Here is a 13,892-nt window from a genome sequence, read left to right on the forward strand (position 1 = left end):
TCCCTACCTGTGTTAAAATGCAGAAATATCACAGGAGGGCAGTGAGTATCTTATCGCTGTCTAGAGTGGTCTTGGCTAAGTGTATGGTAAGAGCAGACCCAGCTAGTGGAGGGTGTAGCTATGCACCCTGCCTCTGCTGTGGCTTTGTTATGAGTTGCCTAGTGCTCATGCTGCATTTTTGCGCCTGGATTTACACAACAGAGCCCTGAGTCAAAATGTTTCCTGCAATATGGGCAGTATATTATTAGTATAGTGCTAGAACAAAGCAACACGTGACTGATGTTGATATTAGTCAGCTGAGGAAGTGGTATCCTCACCTGGAAGGTTGATGTGATGGGTTTTGAAATCACGTGGTGATGCCAACAGCAAGCTGGAGGCTACAGGGCAGGAGAGAGAATGGGTTAGAAGAGATGTTGTATCCTCAGGGTGATCTGCAACTGGCTAACCAAGAGGATTCGCCAAAATGGGAGGAAAGTTTTGCACGTTTATTGGCTTGTTTGCTGCTGGGGTATTCCTGGGGAGTGCAGTATTTTTGCAGCTACAGGAAAAGAGGTGTATAAAAGGGGTTAGTCTAAACACAAGGTGGCAAGGACCACCAGAGGAATTTGACTGACAGCCTAAATGTTTTCAGTAGAACAAATGAAGAGAAAAGGTATCTAAAACTTCCTCCATCTCCACCACCCAAACCCCATCCTGCCAGCCAAGAAGCGTTTTCAGCAGAGAGGGTCACAAAGGTCTGGGCTGAGGATCATGGTTAAGTTCAACCAGCCTCTCCCAAGGTAGAAATGCTGCTAGCTGCAGTATTCATGAAAGAGCAGCTTTCAAAAGGAAGGAGACAGTTCTGTTATGCAGCTTCTTCCACTGATGCTTCTGATGACCCTATTAATTTATCTTTTTTTAACGTTTGTTTCTTTTAGGTGAAGAGTGAAGGCCCCAAACTGGTGCCCTTCTTTAAAGCCACTTGTGTCTATTTTGTCCTCTGGCTGCCAACTTCCAGCCCCTCCTGGTTCAGTGCCCTCATCAAATGTCTGCCCATCTTCTGCTTGTGGGTCTTCCTTCTGGCTCATGGAATTAACTTCTTAGTCTCACACCGGAGCGCCAGCCGCATCCTAGCGGGACTCATATTCTCAGCAGTGGGAGACGCCTTTCTCATCTGGCAGGAGCAGGGCTACTTCATTCATGGTGAGTGTGGTGTCAGTTCTAAAGGGATGCCACAGTGTCCAGCTGTTACCCTCTTTATTTAGTAATGAGTTGCTGGGCCACGTGTTTTGTGTATTCATGTACAGCTTAAGCCCCAGGCAGTGGGAAGCACTCATCCCTTGACTAAAGTCCATCATGGTTAGAGGAGTCACACTGTGGATGAATCTTTCTCTTGAGGTCAGAGAGGTAATTGGGGCAGGTTTGGTAACCTGGCACATGCTCACAGCATCTCATCTGGCTGGAGCTGGGAAGGTGGCATGGGCAGAATCCCTGGGGAAGAGAAGGAGATGCTCATGGCACTCGGGAAATCCCATGAAGCTACGGGAAGTATCTACCTTCTATCTCTCTGCAGGGAGATCTGTCAGCCCTTTGCTACAAGGTTCAGAAATAGGACACATGGTGCAAAGGTCCTCAGTGGAGAACAGGTGGAGAGGACCTTTATGTTTTGACAGCCTAGCCTGTAGCCTGGGGGAGGTGTTTACTTGGATGCTAGAAACCAAAGCATCAGAAATCTTGTCCTACTTGCAGGTTCATCAGTATGAATCATGCAGCCTGTTGTACAAGACATGTCTGTTTTGCAAGACATGTAAATGATGAGGAATCAAGGACAAACCTTACCACAATGGCCTGTCCACATCTCTCAGAGCAAAACAAGCTTGTTTCATTTTGCTAGTTTGCAGACTAGAACATAATGATTTAGATTAATCATTTAAAGCCATGTTCAGTCTGCCTGCAGCAACACTCTCCCTGGCCTTGGACTGTCACAAGAAACCAGCAGCAGATGAGCCTCTCACTAAGCTGACTGGTGGGGTTTCTGAAGTTAATTTAACCAGCGCAGGGATCTCATGTAACACCCACCATTAACGGGCTGCTGTGACTGTCCCACTGGAAAATGTGATGAGACGAGGGAACCTTTCTGACTTGTGCTGTTGTCAGCTCTGAAAGTTAAAGGCTTGTTTTTTCTCCCTCTCATGAGGTCAGTATTTAGTTTTATTCTGGGATTCCCACAAGCTCTTTATGAGAGGGAAGTGTGGGAGATGCCAGATATGAAAGACCCGATGCTCTGAATATGGTTTTAATCCTGCTTCCCAAGGGCTTATCCCAATCTCATTAAAAGTTCATGTAAAAAATTTTACTGATTTTGGTGAGGTTTAGATTAGCCCCTGAGGATTGAATCTATCTGGCCAAACCTGGGGCATGTTGCTGAGGAGCTCCAGCCTTCTCTTGGGGTGCCATCTCCTCTGTGCTGGGTGTTGGCATTCCCACTGACAGGCCTCCTCCTAACAGGGGTACCTGGCTCAGCACAGGTCGCCTTAGCCTGACTGCCTGTGTTTCGTTTTTGCCTCCTGGAGTTCCTCCTTGAGCTGTGGCTTGGAAAACATTCAAGGCATGATTCTTACCATGACCGTTTTTGTACATGGACTGTTTTGAGCTTCTCCATTCCCATGTAGGTTTGATATCTCCGAGTTGCCTCTACAATTTACTGCTAGAGGAAGGTCAGCCTCTCACAGCAATTCAGTATCAGAGTTAATGTGTTTTAATCTGCAAATGAGTTGGGTTTTCGACTCTAGTCTCACAACTGAGAGGTGTTGATTTGTGGGTTCAGAAGCATTTTTCTTCTGAAGGAGAAGAAAAGCTCTCTTGGAGCATTTTGAAAATCTCAGCCTTCATCCTAACTGTCTCCTACCTGCCTCAGTCCATGCTAATCCGAGCTACCACCTTCCGTAGTGAATTGTTAACATTTGCATTTCAGCTGTTGAAAGATAAAGCGCACCACCTCACTTCATCCTTCATCTCTCCTGCAAAATGTATTTTCTCCTGTTTAAAACTCAGCAGGCTGCTGATGTTCACAACTGACAATATTCAACCTTTTGACATCACCATTTGTGGGAATTTGAAATTTCAGAAGAATAAGAGGAAATACTAGATAAAAATGTACTTTCTGTTCAATTTCTATGGCTTTCAGGCTGAAAAAAAAGTGTTGGGAACTGGGCTGATTTGAATAGCTTTTGAGACAATGAGTTTATAAAAGGACATTTGTTCATTACTTTATAGGGAAGTGAGAGCCTGGGAACCTACTCCTGGCACACGATTTTTTTTTTTTAATTTTTGCTGTTTCAGTCCACTAATAACATGCTATTTTCCGACTAGTATCTTACTGCATGTAGAAGATACTTTACAGTGTTAACATCCACCTCCTTTGATAGCAGGCACTTAGGAACAATTTATGCGTTTGGTGAAGATGACAGGGACTAACAAAAAGGACTTATTGCCAGCCTGAGGGGCAGGGAGGGGGAAGGAAGCTGACAAGAAAGAAGGGCTGATGTGCCTGATGTGCTTGGGAGGGCCGAGCCAAAGGTTGAGAAATACAAGAGAAATGCACTCCTCTCCCTGTGCAGCCATCCCAGGTTTCCCCAGTTCCTGACTTGATTTATGGGTGTTTAATGAGCAAACCTGGGAGCTGACTCTCTTGTTTGTGACCGGCTTCACCACTTATCACAAAACTCCTCCTACCTTTCTGGGCTTCTTCTTGGCTGCCACATCCTGTCCTCATCTCCTACTCCTCGTTGCCAGCTGCCTGCATGAAGGACAACACATTCTTCAGTTCCCCATCCCAGAACTCTCCATATAATGCCATTGAAGGAAAAACCACTCCTCGCTGCTAGGGCAAAGTAACCTTCTTCTCCTTACCACCCTCAGGACTCTGACTTTTCCTGCACTATAACACTATAAACAGCTCTTGTCCTAAATCCCTCCTCGGTTTCCTCAGTGCTGTGCCCATGATGTGTAATAGCTCTGTGAAACATCAACTTCTCGTTGCCCTCCTTTGCACTTCTCTTCCTTCCCCTTCATACTGTCCATTTTCTCCAGCTTCACCTTGCAGACCAGATCCCTGCCAACCTCCTCCCCACTGTGGGTTCCTCTCTCATCCCACCATGGCTGAGCTTTCAGGGGATGTCCGATCCGGTCCTCCTCAAAGGCAGGGAGACACTTCCCCTTCTCTGAGCTGCTTCAACACGAGATTATTAGGATGAAGAAATATCTGCCAGCAGCAGGTTTTAGCAACTGCCCTTTACACCACAGCACCACACTTTAAATGTAAACAAGTGTCCTGCTGGAGGACGTAGCTTCCCAGATCCTTTTTGCCATTTCATGCTTTAGAGCTGCATGAAAACTTCCAGCTACTCTAATAACTCTGCCAGGATAAAGTGGGACAGCCTGCAGCTGCACTATGTATGGGTCAGGGAACCAGAGGACCAGAGGAGCTGGACTCAGTTTGGGGCCCATTATCTACAGTTGGCACAACAACTAGTCGTCATCAGCTGTATCAACACATTGTGACACTTTTTGTCAAATAGATTAGTGGCAAGTGAATAACACATGGGCAGTACCTTCCAACACCCACATCTGGCATTTTTCAGGGGCACTGCACTTCAAAGGGAAGCTGGCATTTTATTTTCACTGATTGATTGCAGCTAAGGTTCATCTGAATCTTGCAAATAGCCATAAAATTGTTGGCAGATCACATTGGTGCAGTCCCTGAAATATGCCAGCTGCTTCTTTCCAGCTTAGGTTTCTCCTAGCTATGGGCAGGGATGTAGTGGAAGCCAGATTTAGTGCCTGAATGTCTTTGGGTTTGTGGCTAAATAAAGTCAGGCTTTGTGTCTGGGTTTGGAGGAACTGGTATCTTTTTCCACATTTTGTTCCTGCACTGCTCCGATACCAGCCTTCCTATTCCACACATGACCTATGAGCAAAACACTTTGGATAGTTTGGGGGGGATGATCTTTGGTCTGCTTTGCCCTCACCCTTCTGTCCAAATCAGGGGAGGAGGAACCACCTGAAAAACAAGTTTTGTTCCTTTTGCAGCAGCTTAGTTCACCTGGCCTCTCAGCAAAAAGGCTTGCATGACAACAGGGTGGTACTTGGCTGCAGCTGTAGATGCGCTGGGGCTTTTTCTCAGGGTGGGAGCTTGGTGCCAAGGCTGATCTCCCGTGCACAGATTTTTGTATTAAAATGGTCCCAAGCGGTCAGTATGGTTCCCACTGAAAGTGTTAAGGGTCGTAACACTGCAAGTACATCTAAGCCTGTGCTTGTTGTGGTACATTTAAAACCCAGTATAGCCACATGTTTTCTTCTGCTACCAACTGCCAGTCACACTTGCTATGTCAATGCCTCTTTTCAGGTCTGCTGATGTTCGCCATCACACACATCCTGTACTCTTCAGCCTTCGGCATGAAGCCTTTGGACCTCAAAGCCGGCTTGTTGATGGGCCTTGTTTCCAGTTGCTGTTATGCCTTCCTGTACTCCTACCTCTCAGGCCCATTCACCTACCTGGTAGCTGTCTATATCGCCTTGATTGGCTTCATGGGCTGGCGAGCAGTGGCTGGCATGCAGCTGTGCAACGACCTCTGGACATGGACCAAGCTCTCGGCCTGCATCGGCGCGATGCTGTTCATTGTGTCGGATCTGACCATTGCACTTAACAAGTTCTGCTTTCCTGTGCCCTACTCGCGCTTCATCATCATGGCTACTTACTATGCAGCCCAAATGCTTATTGCACTGTCAGCTGTAGAGAGCAGAGATGAAGAGGACTTCAGAAAGAGGAGCTAGGTGGAATGCCAATAGTCTGTGAACAACGTGGGTTATATCTCAGGTGCTGTAGCTGCATTCACCCCTGAGAGAGATCTCCATTTCTCTAGGCACATTGGTGATGTTGATTTTGCTTCTTTGAAGCATTACCTTTGGGGCTTTTTTTCAATGGCTTTCTCTGAATACAGCTTACTTCAGTGTGGAGTCCACATCAGAAAGCTTAGACTGTCCCTGCAGTAGCTACTCATTCAACTTTTCCTCCTTGGAAGTGGTATACTACTGCATTTTACTTATTAGTCTTGAAACTGATGCTGGATGTCTGGGAAGAGGCGGGCTGATGGAAAGGAGGTTTGTCCATGCACTGTGCTAGAAGACTTGCTTTCAGTAATAGGCAGACAGGCACAGATCTCTGCTAAAGTCATAGGTAAAAATGAATTTAACTGACATTTGTCTCTTTTTGTGCATTACAAACTCAGTACACAAACTGGAGTTATTGCCTCTGCTGAAAGGAAGCCTGGAGGTAGAGTAAAAACAGCATATCCAGATGAGGGCTGAGCTTTGGAGGCAACGACAGCATGTGGGGCAGCTCCCAGCAGAACCAGAATGAAAGCAAACCACCATGCAGGGAGCACAGAGCAAGAGGTGCGCTGATGTGCAGTGCTGTGTGCTTTGATCGTGGCTGATCACTGCTCCAGGGTAGGTCTGTAGGCGCCTTTCGGTGTTGCCACATGTGGCAGAACTAGGGGTTTGGTGGGATTTCAGGGACATCTAGGTAGCCAGGCCAGAGTGTTCTCCCCCGCCATGCATGTGCAGTTACACAGTGTCTGCAGACACCAGTGACAGCTGAGATGTAATGGGCACGTTCGGAACTTTGATTTTTACAGCAGGACTTTGAGGATGTGTCGTACTAATATATGTCCCAATTGTCCTTAGTACAGCAGACAGGAATTTAGCCTTTATGCCTTTCTTCCCCAGTATCCTAATAATATTCCATGTACTCATTAAGCTTTACAATACTGCTGCTTGCAGTATCTCTCGAATCTTTGTGTGAGCATTTCCTGTGGTCAAGGCCCTGATTTTGGCTATAGATTGTTTTTCTATTTTGCCAGCTGGTGGTAAAAGGTCACTTGTTTTTGGAAAGACCCTTTTCAGCAGAGCTTCCTGAAAAGCGCTGTCCTGTATGTTCGAAGTGCCTGCCACTTCCTTCTCGAACTCACATGGATGCAGTGAGAATGTAAGAGCCATCAGGGCTGGGAAACCCTGTTTAATTCTGATCCAAATTCTTTGGTTGGTTTGTCTGCCAATCTGCTGGAGCAAGATTACTTCTGACTTCAAATTCTCTTAAAAAGATACAGGAAGAGGTTGCCCTGATTTTTAATCCAAGTTTATTTGTGATCATATGTATATTTTTTCCTCTTATTTGGGATATCTAACAGCAAGGTCTGTTTCTGTTTGAAACTATCTTGAATGTGCTTTTTCCTTCTGTTCGTCTTAGGGCTGCTCCCATAGGCTGAGATGTTCCCCCAATGGCTTGTTTCAAGACACGAGTGTGCTCAGGTGTGCAAAGGAAGCTTGCTGAGGGTTCCTGCACCTCTTCAAACCTGTAGCCAAACAGGGACAACCAAATCAGACTGCACAACTCAAATCCACGCGTGCCCCAACAGCCCCTTGCACGTGCTCACGTGGGCAGAGTGAACAGGAGGGGCAGCCCTCCAGACCAGCCTCATGGGCTGAAAATCACCACAGTTTCCATACCTAGCATGCCCAGACCATTCCAGCCTGGCACCGAGTCCCTGGCACAGTCAGCAGAGAAGGAATTCCTCTTTGCGAGGAGTGCGGCAGGGTCAGAGGGCAGCTGAGGCAATCCTACCAACCCTGCTAGCTTTTCCCTTGGTGTTGAGAGGTACTAAGCGGGTCTCCTGCTTCTCCCCAGCCTTGTGCGGTGTGGAATAGCATTCCCTCCCCACGACTTCTGCATTCGTGCAAATGCAGCCAGTATTACAAAAATCTAGGTTAACCATCCTGACCCCGTGGAGTCATCTGCTGCTTTTCAGAGAGAGATTGGAAAGGTCAGCTGCATTATTGAGAGGGAAAGCATTGTAAATAGCACAGCCCCGTATAATCTCTTCCCTTTAATGCTGTTGTGTAATATTGTCAGTATTCATTCACTGGCACACCGGAGCCTGTCTGGAGTAAACTGCTAAGGGAATTTAGAGCCATAAAACATCTTCATTCATCAGCACTGCTTATCTCCTGGCCGCAGCTTGAACCCTGCAGTGTAGCTCTCTGCGGATGTCACCTGCTGTTACTCAGCTTGACTGTTTGCAAATTTCTTCCTGCAACAGCCTGACCCAGCTAAGAGGAAATCTAAGCATTTGGGGTGAACCCCACTGTCCTCCCAGCATGTCAGCAAACAGCACATTTCAGTCTGATTTACAGCTCCTTGTCATGGGTCAGTCCAGCAGTCCTTAGCTGGCAGTTCTTCGCAGGAGCCCCCCCCAACCCTGAGCTTCCCTTTGATTTGACGAAAATGTGTGTGGGATAAAGTAACCTTTATTTAAAAGTTAGAATTTTGATTATTTCCTTCTTCCCCTCTAGAAAGGAGTACTCTTCACTTTCCTGAAGATGCTCGAGTTGCTTTTCTGCGTGCTTTTTCATTGTGGCTTGCTTTGTTATCCTGTTCCACCATCAGCCACTGGATATTTTCAGAAAAGGATCTTCTAAATGTTATTAGGAGGCCTGCCCTCTCCACGGGCCATCAAAGATGCAGTTTCTGGTGGCACAGATCTTCGAGTATCTCTAGCTGGGACAGCAGAAACATCTGCAGGCTAAGTGGGCTGTTGTTCCCTTGCTGTCCCCTCACCTGGAGTGGGCTGGCTGGGATGCATCCTTGCCAACCATGCTGGCTCCATCCCAGTGCTGCAATGGCTTCAGCATTCCCAGGGCAGAGCCCTCAGCATACAAAGTCAGGGAGAGTCCTGGCTGGCTCAGAGGTTTGCCAGTGAAGGCTCTCAATCTTCAAAATCTCTCTCCTGCTCTGTATTCCTCCTTTTAATCCATAGTACTTGAATGAGACTGTTCTCCTGGAGGCTTTTACTGCTGGGAAGAGACCAGTGGCTGTGGATGCTGATTTGACACAATTCTGAGTTTCATAGACCCTGAGAAACACTAAGCAGTTGCTGACAGTCTGTTAAATACCTTTTCTTGGGCTTAAAACTGTTCCCTCAACCCCAGTGAGGGCAATGTTCACTTTGAAAGGGAGCAAACAAGAAGTGGGAATGATGTGACTGTGGTAGTCTTGCGGACCTTGCTGTTGTCTCTTTGCACTGTAACTCTGCGAGGTTTGACCCATTCTTCTCCTTTTCAGGGGTACAGTCTTTGAGAAGCACCCAGTCTTTGGCCCAGGGACATTACAGAGGGAATGAAGCACCCCAGCGGGGTAGTGTCCCTGGCCCTAGCAGTACCAGCTCCTTTGCTTGCTAAGTGCAGAGGCTTTCTTTTCACACTGCGGTATTCAAACACCTCTCTGCAATTCCTGTCTATGGTCACTTGAGGTTACACACATGGCCCAATTACTTTTGGTCTCTTTCTTTTCTTTAGTTATCACCCTCTTGGAGATTGTTGGGCTCCTTATTTGGACATATAAAAGATGTAGCACATTTATTTCAGCCTTGTATTTCTTTCCATAGATAGATCCTCCTCACACAGAACTCCCAATGAAGTCAAAGCAGCAATGCTAACTGCAACTGGTCTTTAAATGCTAGTAATGCTGCTGGGCTGTGCCAGTCACATTGATGTCAGCAGGGCGAAGCTCGTATAGAAATGATGGGTTGAGAAGAACAAAGCCAGAGGACTTTAACAGCTTTACTCCTACTCTACCAAGGAAATTGTATTCGTGCTTAATACCTGGCTTCTTACTCCTCCATCCTGAGGCAACTGTAAGACTGATTGGTTTAAGAATTACTCTAACATGGCTTTTAAGTAGATTGCTGAAGGTTTCCTGTTGTAATCTGTGAAGGTAATTGATATTTTCTTACACAAGTATATATAAGTGTGTCCTGGGACACACTCTGTAGAATTTTGTAGCGGCTCTTCAAAGTTTTCCAGTCCTGTAGTTGACAGTAACACCCGTATGTTTTCAGCTTGCTATCATGGTAATTTTGGGAGCTGTTCTGGAAGAAGCAGATCAAAGCAAACAGCAGCTGTAAAGCTCAGTGGCAGATGCCTCTTTCTCTGGTTTCTGGATACAGACAGGGGCTCTTTTAAGCAGAGGCATCATAACCATGTTCTTGGAAGAGGATGGGAAGTTGCTGACTTCTCATGACAGAAGTCCTTCTGGGTACTTCTCCTGCCTTTTATCCATGCTTGCTCCTTTTGTGGCCTTGGGTAAGTCACTTAAATTTTCTGGGCCAGGTCCTCATCTGGTGTAAAAAGGCACAAGTGTATGAGGGCCAGTGCTATGCCAAATTACAAAAGCAGGGCACCAGGCCCTCACCCCATTTCTAAAATGGGGATATTAGCACTTACCTACCTCACAAGGATGCTGTGAGGATTAATGCTCATACAGCGCTTTGAAGATGTAAAGTGCTATATAAGTCCCAAGTATTATCCTACCTTAGTGTTAAAAATGCTTTTAGGGATCTGCAGGACTTCTCTTAAAGCATGGAATGTGTGACTGCCTTTTCAATTTGCATCAGATGGAAAGCAAATGCAAAATATTTATTCATACTGGTTAACAGGATGGGCTCAGCTGCACTTGAACTCTGAGGAGGATTTAGCTTAAAAGGCTGAACACTCTCAGTTTTGCAAATGGTTTTTAGTTCTTCTAAAAGCCTCCACCAAATTCTTAGACGTGAACCTTGCATCCAAATTTTGCAGTCTGGTCTTATCCCTGACTGTTAGCTAGGATAAATCTAATCCAGCCAAAACACAGTGCTGCCACAGTCTGCTATGGCTGTTGAAAAGACTGGAACAGAAAATGAAGTTATTCTGTTCAACCTTCATTCTGCAGAAGGTCAGCTAGGTTTCATGGGACAGCTTGCAAAGGGATGTTTCATTTCTGTAAGTTTTACTGGCTTTAAAATCAGCAGAAAGGGAAAGCCTTGATAGAATCAATAAGGTCGGCACATCACTCTTTAATTACTTCCTTTGCACCTGAATCAAAGAAATAGCAGGTTCTGTAGCAAAGGAAATGCTTGTACCTCCAGTCCTAGGGCCCAGAACAAAAGCTAATCTAGAAATTCAGCTCTAAACCATCACCATGTTCTCAACTAGTATAAAAATGTCACTGTTCACTGATGTCAAATCTGGATCACAGCTAGGAACTGCTTTGTTCTGGTAGCACTGGCTGTTGTACAAACACAAACAAAGGCAAGGAATTACACACCAAGGAATGTGAGCTGTGTACATGTGAAATGGACCATAATTTTGAAGCAGCTGCAGTAAAATCTTATCTTAATATGAACTCAGAAGCAAACACAATGCAAATTTTTATGGTTTCTTTAAAATGTTTGATGGGTTTTAGTTTTCTTAGTTTGGAGGAAATTTTCTTAATGTTATTTTATTTTTGCTCTTCTTGTAAAGAATAAAAATATACAACTCTAGATAGACTACAAATGAAAAAAAAAGGTGGCCAGTTGGCAGGAATGGCGAAACTTCTGTGGCTTGTATTGTTTCTGTGGTGACACTATGCTGCTGTAGGATGAGCTACTGGGGCGGTGTGACAGCTCAACAGTGGGGCTGAAGCACAAGACCAGTCTCATATAAGAGGGATGCAGGGGCTGAGCCACTGAGACTGCAGCGGGAGCACAACTGGGCCAATTCGGATCGGTCAAAAGACAGAGAGAACATCAGGAAATAAAAGAAACCTTTTCCTGACAGATAAAAAGCAAGAAACCAAAGCCAGCCCCTTGGGCGATGGTGCTGAATCGGTACAAACACATGTATCTAGTCGTTGCTTGTGCAGGCTCCTGCTGGGCCAGGCCTTGCTCCTGATTCACCTGGGGAGGCTTGCTCCAAGCCTACGGTGCTGGTGGGGTCAGGCCAGCAGAACCTGACGCTTTGTTAAATAAAACTCCAAAAACTAGAAAACAACAACAACAACAAAACCAAACAAGGAAGGAAAAAGCAAATGCCATCGGGTAAGCAGTAGTTCTGCCCGGCTGAGGCTGCAGACTGGCTGGTCTGTCCTGAACACTAATCTCTCATGTCTTGTACCCATGCGAGCCTCTGGCTCCAGCCCCCCTCCCACGCATTCCAGGCAGAGTGCACTGAAAGATGTGACCGAAGCAGCTGCTCTCCCCTGGGGAGTCAAGCATTTTGCCACGTCTGAAAGTCTCTAGCACTTACTTCCTTTACTGTGATTGTAAAGGTCACCACATGCAGTACAGCCACTTGATCTGGGAACTTTTCTTAACACATTTGTATGCTGATTTTACTATTTTAATTCTTTGTTTGGAATGTATTTTTTTTCTCATTTCTTCTGTGTGTAACAGCAATTAAAAATATTAATTTACTGGGTATTTTTACTGTGCAGATACAATGTCTCCTTGCTAATTTTCTGTTTCTGTGGCAGTTTCAACATACTCCTGCCACGCTACTCTGTGGCAGGCAGCTTTGTGCTACTGTTATGCCCATCAGTCGTGTGGCTCTGCCCTGGAGCTACCCAGCACCCTACTGAAGCCTACTTAACACTAACAGTATTCCTATCTGGGGAACCCTGAAACACAGCCACGTGCACCCCACAGAGCACATCCAACACAAACCGAACAGGCACCACTGTGATGATGGCACCTGGCTCATTACAACACGTCCCTGGTGCCCCAGACTGCGGAGCCCTGAAGCACGCTCGCCCCTTGCTGCTACAGCCAGTCCCACATACAATGGCCATTTGTCCACACTTCCAGGGAGAAGGCAGCTTGCTGCAAAGGACTGCTCTGGGAAGGCTGCTCGCTGCCCAAAATTCCCACACAACTGGCCAAGTGTCTCTTCCCCCCCGGCTCAGCAAAATTTCCAGGAGGAAAAAGTAGGGTAGCATGAGCATTTTTCTCGGGTTGGAGATCTGATGCCAGTTTCTTCAGCTGTTTGATGCAGTGGCACAGATATTTGGTTTCATTAATCCTGAACCGGGCCATCTGTCACCAGTGGAACAGGTTTCAAGGATTTATAGCATAGAAACACAGAATGTGTATCTGCTCCCAGTCCATTAAATGGATCTCCTCACAGGCATAACAGAGACTCCTTCATACTCCCCTTCTGAAGCGGACTGGTTCCTGTTGTGAGAATGACTCAGTACCAGGCAGAAATACTACCAAATTCTTTTCAAAGCAGCCTAAAGGGGTTAATGGTTTTGCGGGTGCTTCTTTCCTCTTTCTTTAATCTGGTCTTTTGCAATTCCTTTCAAAAACCTAGAGGACTGATGGGAGGAGCATCCTGTCTCCTGACACCCCTTCCTAGCTCCAGATGGAGCAAAGTGGCAAAACATTCTCAGACTGAGTGTGGTCTGTGGCTGGCCACCTCTCTGCTTTGATTCCACAACTGGCTCCTGGAAGAATTCACTCTAATTAGAAGAACCAGCACCAATATATACATATGCATATTTATTTATCTGTCAATCTGTTGATCCTTCAATGGTTCAGATATTCTGTAATTCCTTATCTACTCTTGGCCATCAGCAGTGAAGTTCCTGGACCCTTCTGGATCTTGAGTTTTACCTCTATGGCCAGCTCTTTCACAAAACCACTCCCTCATTTGAAAAGCTGAGGACTGTATTTACTTTCTTTGTATTGCAAGGATTTAAGTACTTCAGATTTATAGCTTACTCTATGTTTATATACAATCTGACATAATGAAGCCTAGATTATCATGGAGGTCCTGCTGGGCTATATGGGCACATGGAAACAGAACCCAAGTCACCTCTTGAACTCAGAAGCAGGATTCTCATTGACCAGTGCGGAACCAAACTGATATATAGAAAAGAGAACTTCGATCTTTGGCTCCTTTTATTACCATTAAGATACATTAGCAGGTGGTATTAGAATTACCATCTTTAATATGCACCCTGCTGTCCGAAACCACTTAGAGGGAAGGAAGGTGGAAAC

General features: G+C 45.9%; 1 protein-coding gene across 1 annotated transcript; it reads left to right on the forward strand.

Moving 5' to 3' along the window:
• The first annotated feature begins 463 nt into the window (after positions 1-463).
• TMEM86A (transmembrane protein 86A) lies at positions 464-11,304 on the forward strand. The gene is made up of 3 exons (XM_009635388.2): positions 464-508; positions 918-1,182; positions 5,387-11,304. The coding sequence occupies exons 1-3, from the start codon at positions 464-466 to the stop codon at positions 5,812-5,814; spliced, it is 738 nt and encodes a 245-aa protein (XP_009633683.1). The 3' UTR covers positions 5,815-11,304.
• The last annotated feature ends 2,588 nt before the right edge of the window (positions 11,305-13,892 follow it).

The sequence above is a fragment of the Egretta garzetta genome, unplaced genomic scaffold (assembly GCF_000687185.1).
Source record: "Egretta garzetta isolate BGI_Z169 unplaced genomic scaffold, ASM68718v1 scaffold133, whole genome shotgun sequence".
NCBI classification, from domain to species: Eukaryota; Metazoa; Chordata; class Aves; order Pelecaniformes; family Ardeidae; genus Egretta; species Egretta garzetta.